The sequence below is a fragment of the Eublepharis macularius genome, chromosome 14, assembly GCF_028583425.1.
Source record: "Eublepharis macularius isolate TG4126 chromosome 14, MPM_Emac_v1.0, whole genome shotgun sequence".
NCBI lineage: Eukaryota > Metazoa > Chordata > Lepidosauria > Squamata > Eublepharidae > Eublepharis > Eublepharis macularius.
The window spans coordinates 12,462,388-12,481,005 of NC_072803.1; the positions used below are offsets into that span (position 1 = coordinate 12,462,388).

General features: G+C 45.1%; 1 protein-coding gene across 2 annotated transcripts in view; it reads left to right on the forward strand.

Moving 5' to 3' along the window:
• The window catches only part of OPCML (opioid binding protein/cell adhesion molecule like), a 486,833-nt gene that overhangs the window by 343,856 nt on the left and 124,359 nt on the right, over positions 1 to 18,618 (forward strand). For both annotated transcript variants that reach the window (XM_054997810.1, XM_054997809.1), the window contains exon 3: positions 5,520 to 5,645. In XM_054997810.1, the coding sequence (XP_054853785.1) occupies positions 5,520 to 5,645 (126 nt within the window). The remainder of the gene's footprint in view (positions 1 to 5,519; positions 5,646 to 18,618) is intronic.

An 18,618-nucleotide genomic window follows, 5' to 3' on the forward strand; every position in this document is an offset into this window, starting at 1 on the left:
ATTTTATTGATGACTGGCACATCATAGCTGAAGAGACCAAAAAATCTGGCCAGTCACAGAAAGCAATATGGAGTGCAGGCCTTTTTTTTTCTTTTTTCTTTACTGACAGTGAATGGTAACAGAGGGGAAAAAATTATGCTTACCTGAAAAATTGGAAGGGAAAAAAGAGTGGGTTGGCGGAAGGGACAGGAAAACTCAAGACAAGTGAATGTCTCACAGTCTGATTTGATAATGGCTGATTCCGCACATGTTGGATAATGCACTTTCAATGCACTTTATCAATCGTTTGAGGTAGATGTTTTTGTTCTGCACATGAAAAAATACGTTCCAAATGATCTATAAAGAGGATTGGAAGTGCATTATCCAACATGTGCGGAATCACTAATTGTTCTATGGGTTGGCTGTTACCCATGTTGTACTTCTTCTGTCTTCTGTTTTTAACCTAGGGAATTTCTAAAATTAATTTCAGAATTGGTGCCTGAGCAGTTTTCAGTTCATATTTTTTCCTGAAGCGCATCAGCGCGCATGAGCATTAATTAAAGCATTAGGCAAAAAGGAGCAATGATGGGACTGGGTAGCCGCAGCAAGGGTCCTTCCTGTGCTGTGATTTAAGCAATGTATATATGTACTCACACTTATGAGCAACCAATAAAGAAAGAACAACAGATGTGAGATGAATACTGAAAACTGTACATGTGTAGTGCTCTGAACATAGTCCAGAAATAATTTTTAAAAGGGTGGGAATGGCAGATTAACTCATTGGTAACGACTTGGCAAGTAATTTCAAACCTCCAAGCACAGGGATAAATTCAGAAGTGGAGAATTTTGCAGCCATCCCTAAGCAAACATGTGTGCCTTGTGAGTATTAAGGACAGGGAAAGCTGTGAACTGGGCTATAAATACGCATGCTGAGAGATGTTCTGGAAACAATCATTATAAACCACCAGAGCACAGCTTGAGTGGTTTGTGATGTCACTGGAATCATGGCGTGTATTTATATCCTTGCAATTCATAATAATCTGTTCTCGTTCGCTATCATCTCTCTTCACCAAATACAACATAGGGGAGAAAAGCAATCATAAATAGAATGGGATCTGATCTGACATGACATGATATAATGCGTTATCTAAGTGAGGGCGTTCAGGAGGGGGACTTCAGAAGCAGCAGCCCCCCAAAATACACACAGGTATGTATTGTATCGATGTTCTGTCATACAAAGATGTTGCCAGCTTTGCAGTTTCTAGAAAGCCTGAAATAATTTTCTCCTGGAAAATTGTGCTGCTTGACATAAGAAGCATCCTCTAAACTTCTACCAAGATCAAAACAACTGCTGGGCAGTTTGTTTGTGCCAAACCAGCATCCTCAGCATTTGATGATGGCCTGCATTTGCTGCTGCTGAGAACGAGGGTTGCCTGGCCAAGCGAAGCCAAGCCTGGCGACTAGTAGGAGAGTTTGATGGCAGGGGGCATCATCACAAGTGTGATGATGTCATTTCCTGGGGAAACCCAAAAGTGACAACTGTAACTCTAGGAATCACTAGAAAAGAGTTTCTGGCAATTCCTAGAGCTACCACCATTGCTTCCAGGTTTTCCCAGGAAGTGATGGCATCAAGTTCGTAATGCCAGTTAATTTTTTTAAACCCCCCCCCCCAACACACTACTTGGAGTGGTAGCAGACAATGTGGACCCCCCCCCCCCACACACACACACCTCAACCATGGGCTTGCCATCACTACTGAGAAACCTGCACATAATATTTGATGCTTGTGTTCTTTATGGCTACAGTCGAATCAGTGCAACAGATTGATTGGATTGATTGATGAATGATGAGGAAACAGACAAGATCTCATGCTAATAGTGGAATGTAGGGTTGCCCCCTCCAGCATGGGGAATTTCTGGAGATTCAGGGACAGTGATTGGGGAGGGTGGAGTTTGGAGAGGCGAAGGAGCTCACAGGAAATGTGATGCTGTAGATTCTATCCTTTGAAGTTACCCTTTCCTCCAGGGGAACTGATCTCTGTAGTCTGGAGATCAGTTGTAATTCTAGAAGAACTCCAGGCCCTACCTGAAGAATAAGAACCCTAGTGAAGAGAGCATTTCCCATCATTTAGTTCCAGCAGTGCAAACCTCCATGTCTTTAATCTCCTGGGAAATGATTCTGAGCTTGGGCTGCCATATAACTGCATCACCATCACCATCACACACAAATGAAATCATCTGCTTGGGAGATCAGATGGGCAGCAACACATGCCACAAGGTCAAGCTCTTATATTCTAAGATCACGCTACTAAAAATGATACATAACTCTCATACTCAGAATAAGAATACATGCCCTTCACCTACACAGTCTGTGTAATCCTCCTATCACCTCTGTCTCCCAAAGTATGGGGCAGTGGGAGCACTTGGTCTCTAAAAGATTCTAACACAAGGGAGAGGGACACACAGATACACTGTTTCCTTCAGAGTTGTGATACAGAAGTTGCTATTCTGTGACTTGTATGCCGTAAAAGAAGGGACACCGGACAACTGCTCCCTAATCCTCCTCATCGGGAGGTAGCTGCTGTTGAGCTTCTTTGTCTGAATTCCCAATCAGAGCTGGCTTGCTGTTCACCCTTGCCTGTGGTGACAGCAGAGTTTATCTTCCATGTATGCTCTTGTAATCCTGGATAATCTCTTTCATTTGAATATATACCGCAAGCCCATTGACTTGCGTGGGTTTCTCGATGCAACTCCATTTATGGACCATAGTTTGAGCCCGGAGGGGGACCCACCTTCTCCTTGAACCAGATTCATCGTCTCTTTTATGGTTGTCGCGATGCGAAAGTGAAATACCAAGGACATAATAACTTCCATAGCAACCAACTGTGAAGGCACAAACAAGAGATTATGATTCAGGTGGGGAATAAACAGCAGAGACGCAGATGAATCCTTGAAGAACATGTTTTCGCGCCAGTGTCCTTTGTAATAAAGAACCAGTGAACAGAAATATAGAAAAATTTAGATTCGAAAAGGCTGAATCATTTCTCTCCATAGGTTGTTTTTAAGCTTTCCACAAGGCATCAGCTGTCCTTTAAATCTGCCGCACGTTATATTGCCAGGAGCAGAGCAATGGATTGAAAGCCAAAGTCTCTTTCTTCCTTCCCCTTCCCCAAAGGTTTCAGGATATTTTGAAATGTTCTTAACTCCCCCAGTTTAAAGTCAAGGTTGATATGTGTTGGGGGTGATTGAGAAGATCGAGAAAAATGAGAATTGGAATTCAACCTTTACAAGATGTCTCCAGAACAGAATGACTAGATCAGTAAATCTATAATTGAGAGTAGGGTTGCCACCAGCTCCAAGTTGGGAAATTCCTGGAGATCTGGGGAGTGAAACCTGGAGAAACCTGGAGAAAGTGGGGTTTGGGGAGGAAAAAGACCTTGGCATGGCATAATTCCATAGAGTCCACCCCCCCAAAGTAGCCATTTTCTCCAGGTGAACTGATCTCTGTGGCCTGGAGACCAGTTGTAATTCCAGGAGATCTTCAGCCACTACCTGGAGGCTGGCAACCTTAATGGAGAGACAGTTATATGGTTCTTAGCATTCTGTTACAAAGAAACAGAACCCAAGATGAGGTTATTCAGATGTATAAGAGCAAGCTTGATTCTTTGTGTTGGTCTTTAGGAGAATGTTTTTGCATTTGGATGCAAATACCTAGGCACAAAATTCCTAAGTAGCATGATATGAAGTTTGCAAGCATGTATTTTTACCCCTTGTCCTTCCTTAAAGCACATGCTCTTTAACTTTCAAATACGTTTTAAGGCTGAAGGCGGAGTGGGGGTGGGGTGGGGGTAAAAATAAAAACGTGCTTCATTCCTATCTGACACACTGCTAGTGTATTTTGTGTGCCCTGGCCCTTAATGGACGCTGGTGTCATCAGGAAGCAGTTTTAGCCCTCGTCTGAGTACTGCCCTCCATAAGTGACTGAACAGCGTTCGTTCCTCTGACTTTGCACTTGGGGGGTGGCATTGTGGTGAGCTGCTGCATCTTATAGGCATGCACAGTATGTCTCTGAGCAGAATACGTGGCATCTCCCTTGGGGGCTTTGCCATTTACATGTTCCCCTCCTCTATACTCGCGCAGCCTATCATGATGACAGACATTTTGCTAGCACCCTTTAATAAGCACTGTGGAAGCAAAGCAACTAACGTCTATATGAATCTGAGCCTTAGTACTCCAGGATATATCCCCACACTTATTTCAACTGCAGATTTAGCCCTCGAGCCCATGAAATAAGAGAGCATGTCAAAGGCTGGTTCACACAAGCAGGCATGCCACTTGATTACTCGGTATACTAGATGGCTTTCAACAGAACGTGCACACCAAACCCATTCTAAAGCATCCTTTTTTGTGATGAGGAGAGTTGACAGGAAAATATAAGCTGCTGGAGCTACTACTAAATTCACCACCACAAGGGGTCCATGTTTGCAAATAAGGTACATGGGCAAGAGCACTAGGTAACCCACAATATGCAAGGAAGGAAAAGAAGTATCCTATGGCTGTTTAGGTCACATGTTGCTTTCCTCATGCTTGCACTACAGTTCCCATGTTGCAGTGTGAGAACGTGCATGCACAGAAACACCCCACGAGCTGCTTTTTGACGTGTTTGGGCATTTGCAAATGCTACTTATCACTGCTGACTCAGTTACTGTTGCTGCCTTGCTTGTCATCAGAAAGTTGTCTGCCCTGATTTGCTGTGCCTTCTCCACACTTTCGGCTCTTGAAGGTGCAACTACCAAATGCAGCAGCCGGAGGTAAACCAGCCTTGAGTGACCACAACTGTTCTGGATCTGAGGTTAAGAGGAACAGCTTCCTGGTTGGAAAGTGTGACATGCAGGCTTCCTTGAAGACCTTTCTAGTTGGTCTCTCTTTTCCAGACCTTTGTGGTGTGGTACAGCACACCAGTGCTTGTGTTCAGGGGAAATACAAGAACCAGCCATGAAACTAGAGCCAACAGAAGCTGTGTTTATTGTTCCATTGACTAGGAACAGCAGCGGGTCCAGAAATACTGCTTCGCCACGTGTGCCTGATACTTCCTAGCACATTTTCAGATCTCTTGCACTCGAAAGGCATTGTGTCATCAGTTCATGACAAGATGAAATCTTAAATAAGGAAAGGGAAGTTGAACATCAGATTCCTGACATTCCCCCTCCCTGCTGCCTCCAAATCCAATTAGGACCAGACTTCCTCCAGTGTCCAAACTCAAACCTAGTTATGTCTAACTGAGTCAGCACTTGTATAGTGATTAGATTAGGGAGATCCAGGATCATCCCCTACCCTGGCTCATTGGATGGCCTTGGGGATAATCGTTCCTTCTCAGAATCCAGTTTACATGCAAAATATATGTAGGGGTGTTTGGCAAAATATTCCAGGTTTCCCAAAGGGAGCAGGATCGGGAGGAGAAGAATTCCTCCACCCGCATTGCTAACATCAACAGGAATGTTTTGCACAGGTATTAATTTCTTCCCATTTTTCTTGTTGCAGTCCCTCCCCAGATTATAAACATCTCCAGAGACATCACCGTCAATGAAGGCAGCAGCGTAACCCTTCTGTGCTTGGCGTTTGGGAGACCAGAACCAACGGTGACATGGAGGCATCTGTCCGGCAAAGGTAAAGAATTGCTTGAACTTACAAACTGTGAGGTGCAATCAATATGGCAGTTTCTGGTGGATCCTTGAGCTTCTCTCTGGTTCCTTCCAAAACAGGTTCTTTTGAGTATGTCCGTTGATTTGAGAACTGGATCCTTATAGCTTATCATGTGAACTGGCCACAAACAGCTGACCGGAGCATTTTGTGAGAATATGGAGCAAATCAGAGTTAGGGTTAAAAACTGTGAGTCAGGTTAATGCATATGATTAGCTTGCGGGAGAATCCACCTTGCCGATCTGGGTAGCCTTAATGACCGTTTTCTATGAATCATGGCCTGTGTAATGCCTCTTGAGGAATATGGATGTAAGAAATTGTTTAACTTGGTGGTGCAGCAGAAAAGGTTATGCTGCATTGTGGCTTTGAAAGGGAGGGGAATACAAGGTGTGTAGTTCTTGGAGAGGAAGTAGGGATGTCTATGCCTACTGACTTGGGTAACACCAGTAAGAGATGGCCTTGAAGTTTGCATCAGGGTTTGTATGTAGGGGGCCAGAGGTTTAAGTGCTAGAGTATGTAGGCTCATTGGTTTCAAGTCTGAGAAATCCATTGATCTTTGCTTGATCTGTCTGCTGTGCAGTGCTTGTCTTGCCTCCAGCAGCGAAAACAAAAAGTGTCACAATATGGTGGGCAGAGCTGTCTACGATGGTTGGTGAACGCCGTGGGCTTTATATTGCAAGTGGACTTCCATGCATGGTTTGCACTATGCTCAAGTGGAGGAATATGGCATTCCTTCCTGCAGTGTTTCAACTCGTAAACTCAAGATGAGGCAGACAATTGGTGGATGCCCACTGATCCACTATTTCCCATCTCTCTTCAGCCTCCTCCCACATTTCTTCTTTTAATACACGGTAACATGTGAGAAATGTATTTTGAAAATGGGTGTGGCATGAAGAACAACTATATATGGCTTGTAAATTGAATGAGCGATCGCTTTCTCTTATTTCTTTAAGAATCTGTTTTATTAGGAAATATTATGATGGATAATGAAAATAAATTAATGTTTGTGTTAAATGATTGAGGTAGAGCACATACTTAGGGGTAGAGCACATACTTTGCATGCAGAAGTTCCAAGCCTGGCGTCTCCTGTTAAAAGATCCCAAGGAGCAGATACTGAGAAAGGCCTTCTTCAGCCTGAGACCTCAGAGAGTTGCTGCCAATCAAAGCCGACACAAATGGCTGCAATGATCTACATCAGTGGGAGACTGCTTTGAATGTTCACCGATAACCTAGTTTTAGGGACGACGCTGCGGCTCACAGAGAATGCCTGGTTTGTATTCAGAAGGTGCCCTGACCTGGATGGCCCCAGCTAGCCCAATCTAGTTAAATCTCAGCAGATAAGCAGGGTTGGCCCTGGTTAGTGCTTGGTTGGGAGAACTCCAAGGGAGTCCAGATTCACCACTACACAGAGGCAGGCAATGGCAAACCACCTTTGTTTGTCTCTTGCCTTGCACACCCAACAGGGTCACCATGAGCCGGCTACAGTTTGATGGCTCTGTATAGACACATGCAGAAGGTCCAAAGTTCAGTCCCTGGCATCTTCCATTAAAGGATGGCAGATGCTGGGAAAGACCTTTCTTTGTGTGATATCTTGGACCAGTAAGAGCAGATGATGAATGAGCCAGATGGGCCAGTGCTCCATAAAGCAGTTCCACATGCTCATCACGTGCAACGGCGGAGGCCAAGGATCTTCAGCAACCATCAAAAATGAAAGTGATCAAGCGGCTGAATGGGAGATGAGTGTGAGCACAAAAAGCAAGCCAGATCATGACCTGGAGGTATAGCCCACTGGGCTGGGATGAAGCTTGGAGTGATCTGGCAGGTCAAGGGAGGAGCTAGGGCCCTATCAGTGGGTCACGAAAAGAGCCTGTAAGAATTTGTTTTTTATCCAGACCCAAGTGCTGGTTTTTCTGGTTGGAAGAGTGGCTGGCTGCCATCCTAGCTCCCCTAAGGAACCAAAACTGATGGCCCAGAACCAAAATGCAAATCCTAGTCGGTTGCTTTTCTTTTGTGCGGCGACGGGAATAATGTGAGGCTGCATCCCAATTCCGCTGCTGCGTGAAACCCAACAAGTGAGACAAAGCAGAGAAGTTTTCTGGGGCTTGAATATGCATCAGACCATTTACCAAAAGAGGTTTGTTTGTGAGGTTTTTTGGGAAATGTGCGATATTGTTTGTGTGCTGAAAAGGCACGGGCTTGTTTCATCTCCGGCACTTTCTCAGCTTCCGAAGTATATTGTTCCGAGTCATGTTTGTAAAGAAGCTTTTCAGGGTCTTTGCATAAAAAGTGCTTAAGTAAACAAAAGCGACAGCTACCTTGAAAAACTGCATTTCGGAATGGAGCTCCAAGTTTCTTCGATAGCCAGAAAAGGAAACGGATTATCTTTGCAAACACGCTCAAAGCGAGGAGCTTGCTTTTATAACAACAACAATGCATCATGTCTGTGTCTCCTGCCCCCTCTGTCCCAAGGCGCTCTGCAGAGAGAGAGAGAGAGAGAGAGACGCTAAAGATTAGAGCCTGTTAGCCTTCAGTTAATTGGGTCAGCAACATTTCCCCCTTGAGGTCACATTGCAAGGTTTTCCAAACCATTTTTGGGTTGCAAGGTCCTGATACAAAAATCCTACTTGACATGGTAAACCCTTTGTCCATCAGCTTTGGATCAGGGGAGGCCAATTCCCTGCCTGACACTTTTGACTTGACGGTTCCCCCTCAGGAGGACAGTTGCCATCATAACTCCATGTTCCAGGATCAGTTCTTGAAAAGCCTATCAGGGCTTGTTTGACAAAAAGATTCATCATGGCAGTCAAAAGTTCCTGAAAGTCAGTTTCCCCACTCTTACTTATCTTCCCCTCTAAACGTGCCATTGCAGTAGCTGGTTGTAGGGAAACATGGGAAATGGTGTTATTAGGCATTACTTTGCCTGCTGCTTCTGACTGACCCTCTGCAAGCCAATACAAAAGCAGGGCCTTTTTGGTTACTGCACCCCAGTATGGAATGCCAACGAGCCCCACCCTCTCAAGTTCTTAGTTTCTGGTGCCAGGTGAAAACATATTTCTTTCCTCAAAGCTTTTGCTGATCTGTGTTTGTTACTGTGGTTTAAAAATTAATAGTTCTTGCATTTTCATAATCTCCTGATGTTCTGCTCTTTTATAAAGATTTTTTTTAAAAAATGGGTTGATTAAAACATATGACTTTATCTGTTATTTTGCTTTAGTGTTGCTTTCATTTTCTTAAAAAATGCTCCTTTGTATTGTGTGTGTGTGAGAGAGAGGGGGGGGGGTAGTGGGCCTGTCAGCCTTACTGGCTCAGGGGCAGGGAAGTATTTCCATATAAAGAAATAAAGTCGCATAGGGGTAGGTTAGTACTTAGTTTATGTGGGATGGTGGGGAGATCCCAGTACGCCTGGCTGGCACCCTCTTCAGTTGAGTTTGGAATATTCCATTCCAAGAATCGCCTGCAGCAGGCAAAAGTTTCCATAAAAATGTGCAGGATGTCTTTGGTAGACAAACCTATGCAGGATTGACTTTTTTAATTTATTTATTTACTTAATTTATTCCCTGGCTTTCTGTCCAGTGGAGGACCCCAAGTGGCTTGTACCATTCTCCTCTCCTCCATTTTATCCTCACATCAACCCTGTGAAGTAGGCGAGGCTGAGAATGTGTGACTGGCTTAAGGACACCCAGCCAGTTCCCATGGCTCGGTGGGGATTTGGAGCCGAGTCTCCCCCATCCTAGTTTGACGTACTAACCACTACTCCATGCTGGCTGTAACAGTCGATGCATGTTTGAACAGCCAGTTTTGTGTAGTGGTTAAGAGCAGCGGGACTCTAATCCGGAGAACGGGGTTTGATTCCCCACTCCTCCACTTGAAGCCAGCTGGGTGACGTTGGGCCTAGGGTTGCCAGCTCCAAGTTGGGAAATTCCTGGAGATCTGGGGAGTGAAACCTGGAGAAACCTGGAGAAAGTGGGGTTTGTGGAGGGAAAGGACCATGGCATGGCATAATGCCAAAGAGTCCACCCCCAAAAGTAGCCATTTTCTCCAGGTGAACTGATCTCTGTGGCCTGGAGACTAGTTGTAATTCCGGGAGATCTCCAGCCACTACCTGGAGGCTGGCAACCCTAGTTGGGCCAGTCGCAGCTCTCTCAGAGCTCTCTCACCTCACAGGGTGATTGTTGTGGGGATAATAATAATACACATTGTGAACCGCTTTGAGTGGGCGTTAAGTTGTCCTGAAGGGCGGTATATAAATTGAATGGTAGATAAATTTTATTGTATATGGCCATTGGGCTTTACAAGACATATAGATATGTATAGCAAATTTACATAAAAATTTAAAAATTCTAAGATAACAGACCACATTAAAATGATTCAAATCACAAGCAAGACCCAAATTTACTACTCAGAATGATGAATGTTTGTTGTTGTGGTGGTGATTATTATTATTATTACTGGCAGAATTCTAGGTGGTGAGTGAGGTTTTGGAAACCAACTCCCTCTGTTTGGATCTCCCAAGCCCATTATGATCTGAGTCCATGTCCCCTCTTGAGTTCAGGCTTGGCTCATATTTCAGAATGTGCCAATATTTCCTTTTTAATTTCATTTATTTTTGTATACTGTGAGCCTTTTCAGTGTTTTGTTTCACCTATTTTTGTTGCTGGCGTTCCTGATTTGTTTGTTTACTTCCTGCCATTTATACAATATGTCATTGACATATAAAAATAACATTGAAAAGTGTATTAAATAGGAAAACCGATGTGAGGAAAAGATTAATGAGTTCAATTTATCTAACGGATAAGTGAAATCAAAACAGGAAGTTTTGAATAAAAATGGGGAAGAAAAAATGCTATTCATTTTCCAGAAGGGGTGGGGAGGGGAGAAAATAATTAGCATAAGTGGATCCCGTTCTTATCTGAGATGGGGAAGGCTCACCCATCAGGACTAGAAATGAAAACCAGTATAATAATCACTAAATAAGTGCTTGTTTTCCAACAACAACAATAGCCATAAATGTTCTTAGAGCACATTTAGATGTCCCCACGTTTGGAAAGGGCCCATAAACATGCCTCTGCTTAATCCTTGCCGTCTCTGTTTTTGCCACCCTTAGGTAATAGGGTTGTCCTTCTTCTGTGTCAGGGTTGTCTATCTCCAGGAGGAGCCTAGAAATCTCCTGGAATGTCAACTGACCTCCAGGCTACAGAGATCAGTTCCCCTGGAAAAAACGGCCACTTTGCAGGGCATAATTCATGACATTATACCCTACTGAGATTCGTCTCCTCCTAACCCCCCCTCTCCCCTGGCTCCACTCTCAGATCTCCAGAAATTTCCCAAACCAGAGTTAGCAACCCTATTTTGTGGAGCTCTGAACAGCTGTAAATTGGATCAAGACAACAGAAACAATGGTCCCCAGACTTACCTGGGTGATTCAGGTTGCGGCCCGCAGGGCAGCGGAGGGGCATGAGGCATGGCGGCCACCATGTTCAAGCCCTCTCTGGATCCTCCTGGTTGGGCCTGCAGCCCAATCAGTTCAAACTTCCTGGCTGGCCAATCAGGGCCAGCCGGGGGTTTGCAGGCAGGGCGGGGCCTGGTGCCAGACTGGAGAGGTGCAGTTTTCCCTCAGGTCTAGCGGCCGGGTTCTTAAGGAACAGCCAGCCCCACCTTGGGAGGTTATTGGCTGGCTTGGGATCCGACTCCTATGCAACGCCAATGCTCCTTTAGCTGCAATCTCATAAAATAGTGGCCTCTTGTACTCCAGTCAATCGTGTTGTGTCTTTTGTCACCATGCCCTCCTACCTTCCTCTGCCCATCAGTGCTGGACTGCAACTTATCCTAATCTTTGATAAGTTTCTTCAAGTTGCCCCACTGAGGGTCAAAATTAGGGTTGCCAGGTCCTCCTGTCCTCCCAGTGGGAGGTGGGGGCCCTGGCACCTACCTGCTTTGTTGCTTGTTGCTTGTTGTGTGCACAAAGCATGCACCTGCTCCTGGGCCTCCATGATGATGTCACTTCCAGGAAGTGACGTCATTGCGCAGGCCATGATCCACGCCGTATTGGCCCCAAATCTACCCAGACTGGGCCCAAATTTGCCTGGAATAGGCCACTGCAGAGCGTGGAAGTGCTCCTGTGCTCCTCAGTGGCACAGTCTGGCCTGATTCGAGCCCGAATTGGCCTGGTTTGGGCCCGAATGTACCCAGATCAGACCTGAATCAACCCAGAACAGGCTGCTGTGAAGCATGGGAATGCTCCTGTGCTCTCTAGATCGGGCCCATGGGAGCACCCTGCGACCCCCCAGGAGCATACTAAGGGAGGCCCATGCCTCCCCTGCCAGCCAGGTAAGTGGGGGTGGAGGGTGGAGTGTAAGAATGGGGGATCCCCCACCCCCAGCAGGGGACTGGCAACCCTAGTCAAAATAGATGGCAATGGTGTCCACAGTTGACCATTTTAAATGGATTCAAAACACTATCATGGCCAGATCCTGATTGGGCGTGCAATGCAGTGGGCTGAGGCACTCTTGTTCCCTCTCCACATATGTTCAAGTGTTCCCCCAGTGGCTGTTTCAACTTTCGTAAAGGCACGGGGTGAGGGGGGCAAGGGTGTCTCAGACTGCTGCATTATAAGCCCAGTCACGATCAGGCCCTCACGGTGTTTTTAATTGCTTTAAAATGGCGTCTGCATCTGTGGGTCAGTTAAATCTAGTTTGGCCCTGAGATGGCTTTGGGGATGAGAATTGCTTCAATCCCACCTCCCAGGGAAGTTGTGAGTCTGTTTCTTGCATGCTTTGATTCACATCGTCTCTCAAATGAAGATGTCAGATATTTGGTGAAGTTGGTGGCATTAAGACATGCAATTTCTGAGACAGCATGCTACACTACGCTATGCTACACTTCCTTCCTTCATTGTATTGCAGTCTGGCTTTTCAGTTACAACTGGGTCTCAGTGTGGCTTATAGAAAGTTTTTTTTTTCTAAAAAAATGTCATTAAAATGCAACACGCGACTGTTCCTTGTGGGGGGATGCATTTACAGATGTTGCTAGACCTTGGTGCAATGAAGAAGCGTCCGACTGCCTCTTGCCTTCCATTTGACAACCTCATTGATAGAAGGAGGACTCTGAGCTGGAACTGGATTCAGGCATGATGGAGAGTCCACTGGCAGTATACCACTGGTTATTCTTGCGATGCAAGCGGGACACAGGGTTAAACATCCTTTAATAGATTATGGAGATGCTGATCATGCATCATCTTAGAATAAAATGAGTCATTTTTTATGATTACAAGCTCCCATCTCCTCCTGTAGTGAGCAGCTCCTAGGTGCCAAGATCAGAGAGAGCATGGCTTTGCTAGCTGACAGATGATACCCAGTGTACAAGCATATGGAACCGCCCCCCACACACACGCCAACAAAGAGGGAAGCTAGAGTGTTGTGACAGCGGCAGCATGTTCCCTTAGCATCCCAGCTGGATGGTGTTGGAAGTGTGGGGTATCACACTTGCCCCCACTTTCCCCCATCTCCCCTGAAATGCCACCTGCTGCCTTTGCCACGTTTGGCTCAGTTGTGCTCAAGGCAGAGTTCTTTCCCAAAAGAGCACAAAGAGCCTTGCTTTTCCTTCCCATCCTTGAAAGCAGCCGGGCAGGTGCTACTGAAAACCAGACACTCTGTCAAAAACTCTCAGAGTGATTTGGTGTGGCTCTAAAGTATCAATAATCCTTTGGAATTTGTGTGGCACTTTCAAGGGTTCAAAGAACTTCATAAGTATTATTTTGATACCTTTGTGGCATCCCTGCCCTGCCCTGGATAGCCCAGGTGGGCTTGATCACGTCAGATCTCAGAAGCTAAGCAGGGTTGGCCTTGGTTGGTAATTGGATGAGAGCAGGGCTCATTTTGAGGGGGAACGCAAAGGAACGCAGTTCTGGCAGTTCCCCAAAGAGGTCACATGTCAGGTGTCCCCACCCACTTGACTCTCAGCCATTTTGGACCCGTTTCAGCCTGGATTGGGGCTGAAACGGCCCAGATTGGGCCTCTGACGGGTGGTGGATCACTCTCCCACTCAGCAGCAGCCCGATCCTGACCATTCTGGGCCCCTTTTCAGCCATTTTCAACCCCTTTTTGCCATTTGGGGCCCAATTTTGGCCCTGAATGGCCAGGATTGGGTCCAAAACAGCCAGGATAGGTGATGCCAGGGTGTGTGGCATATGCAAATCAGTAATGCTAATGACACACTTCCGGTGGTGTCAAGGGGCGTGGCATATGCTAATGAGTTATGCTAATGAGTTCCTGCAGCTCTTTTTCTACGAAATGACCCCTGGATGAGAGACCTCCAATGAAGACCAGGGTTGACGAGGTAGGCAGTGGCAAACCACTTCTGTTAGTCTTGAAAACCCCACCAGGAGTCGCCTTCTTCAGCACCAAATGACATCCCTATAAGGTAGGTTAGTATTACTCTCCCCATATACAGATGGGGGTGGAGAGTTGAAGCAAAAGGAAATTAACATGCCCTGACCTGGATGGCCCAAGCTAGCCATACCTTGTCAAATCTTTGAAGGTCAGCCTTGGGTGGGAGACCATCAAGGAATTCCAGGGTTGCTATGTGGAGTCAGGCAATGGCAAACAACGTCTGTTTGTCTCTTGCTATGAAAACCCTGTTAGATTGTCATAAGTCACCTGTGCCTTGACAGCACTTTCCACCACCAAGTCCACCCAGTAAGTTGATGGCAGAGTCACATTTGAACCAGAACTTATTTGTAGCTCAGTTGCTTACAGTGCAGTCCTAAGCAGACTTACATTCTTCTACATCCTTTGAAGTCAGTGGCTTAAGAATTGTGTAACTCTTCTTAGGACTGTGATTCACTAGACAGTTTCGTGTAGTGGTTAAGAGCAGCAGGACTCTAATCTGGAGAGCGGGTTTGATTCTCCACTCCTCTGTTTGAAGCCAGCTGGGTGACTTTGGGTCTGTCACAGCTTCTCGGAGCTCTCTCAGCCCCACCCACCTCACAGGGTGATTATTGTGGGGATAATAATAACACACTTCGTAAACTGCTCTGAGTGTGGCCTTAAGTTGTCCTGAAGTGCAGTATATAAATAAAATGTTATTTTTATGTTATTTATTATGTGTCACCTGCACCTTCAATATGCAGCTTCAGGAGAGAGTTGAATGTGTTCATTTTGCAGTACAATGGTGAAGTCTCATGGGGTGTGTCCGAGGACACGTCCCAGAATCCTCTGCAATGTGCAGAAATAGACAAATCCATGTGGAAATGGCTCGCTGAAGGCTGAGCGACTGCAAACCACTACTCTGACATATCCCAAGCTGCGGCGGCTGCTATTGATATTTATGGCCAGGTGTTGTACAGAATTTAAAAATAAAACATGACCTTTCCACAGATTTACAATCTAAATGACTAGCAGTGTAATCCTGCATAGAGTTACTTCAATGTAACTCCACTGATTTCAAATGGGCTTAGACACTGGAGCAGCTCAGAGCAGGGCAAAGGCTTTGCTCTACACTGGAACTGTGTGAAGGGGCTGTGAAATTCCAGAAGGGAAACTTCAGCCCATTCTAACCTCTCCTGGTCCAAGTCTGGCTCTGGAAGGCAGCTCCAGCCCATTCTCATTCCTCTCTGCCCTCTGGTTGAGATCCCTCATAGTATTAGACTGGAGAGGTGAAATTGGCAAAGCCTTCCCGGAGATGAAGATGAAATTAACAAACTCTCTGAGGAGCGATCTCCCCTGGCTCTGCCTTTTAAAACTATGTTTCCCGGCTGTGTGTCTCCCTACACTTGACGAACACGCACCGAGGTGTCTTGTGCAGAGACACTCTAAGGTAGCTGCATTTCAACAAACAACTAAGTGTGGCATCCTCTTTAGAGGCTATGAGGAGTTGTTTCAAATTAAGTCAAATCATTGGTCTACTTAACCCAGGGATGGCCAAGTTCTGCATTTCTTGTGACTGTTCTGTTTTCCAGTCAATCTGGGTGCAGGAATATATTTTGTGTCTAGAACTGACCCTCTCACAACTGGTGAGACTTCAAAATGAAGTTGCAGCTGACATCTAGCAAAGCTTTCCAAATGTAGGAGCAGATTCAGGCTTAGCGTTCCTCCTCAAATCTGTGCATTTAGATATCACATATATAGTATTAAAGTGTGAAAAGTTGCAGTTCCTTATATCTGAAAACATTTATTTTGTTTTCCTTGCCAAAGATTATGACAATTTTGCCATAACCTGATTAAAATGTGCTTAGGGCTACCAGGGGACCAATAAAATTGCCGCAGGAACTGACTGTGATCTGCCATTTCTTCTTCACCCTGCACAATGAAAGTCCCATCTGCATGTGTTATTTCATGACACACACACACAACAACACACAAGTTCAAGTGGAATACATCAGAACGTAACAGGAGCAGCATTTTCCCCTCTGCAGCTACTGAAACAAGACATCTTTCAGATGGTTAGAAATCCCTATATGTATTTAGTTGATCCTAAATACATATTTATGTAGACCTGAAGATCTTTTCAAAGGCATCTTAGCTTCTGGTAAATGCTTTTAAGGCACTTTTTTTATATAGGCTTCAGATGAATTATTTGTTCTCCCCTTAAACAATAAAGAATTTAAAGTGGTTAGGAAACAGGAAAAGGTGAGCAAACTCCAGCATTTATTCTACCCCTTAACCTAGCTGCCACTTTCTTGCATGCTCAGTTATCATTTTCATGATTAAAAAGAAAGCAGCTCTTTAGATCTCTTGTTAGTATTTGTTGTCACCCTAATGTAGCGCTTGCTAAACCTCTTTCTCCACCATTCCATAAACAAAGAAACAAGAACATACTCCTAAGAGGCTATTGCTCATCCCAAGGGTCTGTTGCACATTGCAGAGGGCCTCCTCTGACTTCTGCATGCAGTTCTCATGTGCATTTGTATGGCATATTAGTGTGACTTAGTGCCAGAGCCCATGTGGCGTGGTGGTTAGTGTGTTAGACTAGAATCTGGGTACCCCAGGATCGAATCCCCACTCTGCCTTGGAAGCAGAGGATAACAATGAAAGCTGCTTTGGGTCCCCATTGGGGAAAAGAAGGAAGTATAAATGAAGCACATAAAATAAAACAATGTCTTTCCCATTTTAAAAGCCATGAGAACGTGGGTTTGTTTGCTGACCGATGTACTAGAAAAACAGAATTATCCTCTGGAGCAGGCTATCCACAGTTCACAATGTTCCTAGGGTTGCCAGATGGGGTCTGTAATAATACCAGAACCTGGGGAGAGGGAGGGCAGCACTGAAAAAACTGCCTTCCCCATCTGCTTGTTGGAATCTTCCATGAGATCCCAGCCATTGATACAAGATAAGCTGTATCCAGCCACTCACTCTGAAATGTATATTCTTGCCAAGGGAGGGATCAGAAATCAAAAGATCGGCAATTCTATAAAATCACAGTAACAATATTTTAACAAGTGGTCCTCAAAATAAATAAAAAATAGTTGCAGCAATTTACTAGGAAGATGTCACCCTTTGTAGCTTAATGAGAATTTGAATCGGGGTCTCTCCGGTCCAAGAATCCAAATGTTACACCACCGTGGCCCTCTTATTTCTGCTCTGCTGCTTACCTATTCTACATACTGAGTACATGCTTTATTATTATTTTTATTATATTTTCCTTTCAGCCATTTTAGTCCCCATTTCTGATGGACTAACAAAGGTTTGCTCTTGGGCAGAGGAGAGCCCTTGCTTAGGCTAGAAAGATGGCATTCTTCTGTGGTGGAAGCCTTAGAAATGATGAATAGTACCTTTGCCCTTTAACTATAGCTTTATGCTCTTGTAAGAAAATCCTTTTTTTGAACAGCACACAATTAACCTATGAAACTCACTGCCACAAGATAGGCTGATAGTTGCTGCCTTCGTACTCCAAAACAGTTCAGATGGAAAGGAGGACCGACTTACGTACTACGTTGCAACACTGTCATTTTCATACCAAGGATCGCTGCTTGAGTACACAGACCTCCTGTTATGCTTTGCTGAAGGCTGTTGTCTTTCTGCCATATGCTGAATTCATTCACACTGCTGCAACCTGCCCTGCGCTGACACCTGAAGCAAGGTGTGTGAGTAAACCAACCGTAACAGTTTTCTTTAAAAAAAATTAACAGAATGTATAATCTCACATTAGATCTGGCTGTATTTATTATAAACCGTCTCCAATTCAGGAACGCTTCCTATCTCAAAAGGCACTCAGAGGGGGAAAAGACATTTAATGTATTCTTGTGTTATCTCCAAAATCTCCTTAAAAGGCAAAATAGGGGCGAATTAGAGAAAGCAATTTGCCAAGGAGAGCTGTCAAAAAACAAGGACAGTAGGAGACGTATGGAGTTCAGATATCTTTTAAACATTGGAAAGTGCCAATATGGTCACTTGTCTGTGAGTCTCTCTATACAAGATGCCTCGGCACGTGTTTGTCAAATGTAGGGAGAAGCAATGTTAGCTGGGAAGGGTAGTTTAAAAAGAAAGAGCCCGCAGAGATTGCTCCTCCAAGGGTTTGTTAATTTCATCTTCACCTCTGGCAAGCCTTTGTCAATTTCACCTCTCCAGTCTAAAACTGTTGGATCACAACCAGAGGGCAGCAAGGAATGGAAATGGGCTGGAGCTACCTTCCAGAGCTGGGCTCGGACCTGGAGAGGTTATAATGGGCTGAAGTTTCCCTTCTGCCATTTCACAGCCCCTTCACACAGCTCCAGTGTTTAGCAAAGCCTTTCCCCTGCTGCCTCTGTCTTTTTAAACTACCCTTCCAGACTTAGATTGCATATCCCGACACGTGTTGAGAGACTCTGTGGGTTCATCCAATGAGGCTTGTGTAACAATGGAAAGCCTGCAGGCCTGTGGGTCTGGCAAAATACATGCACCCTGCCTCCAGCTAAAGTCAGGGAAGACCTGTGCTAGTTTCTTCTCCTCCCTATCCCCCCACCCCT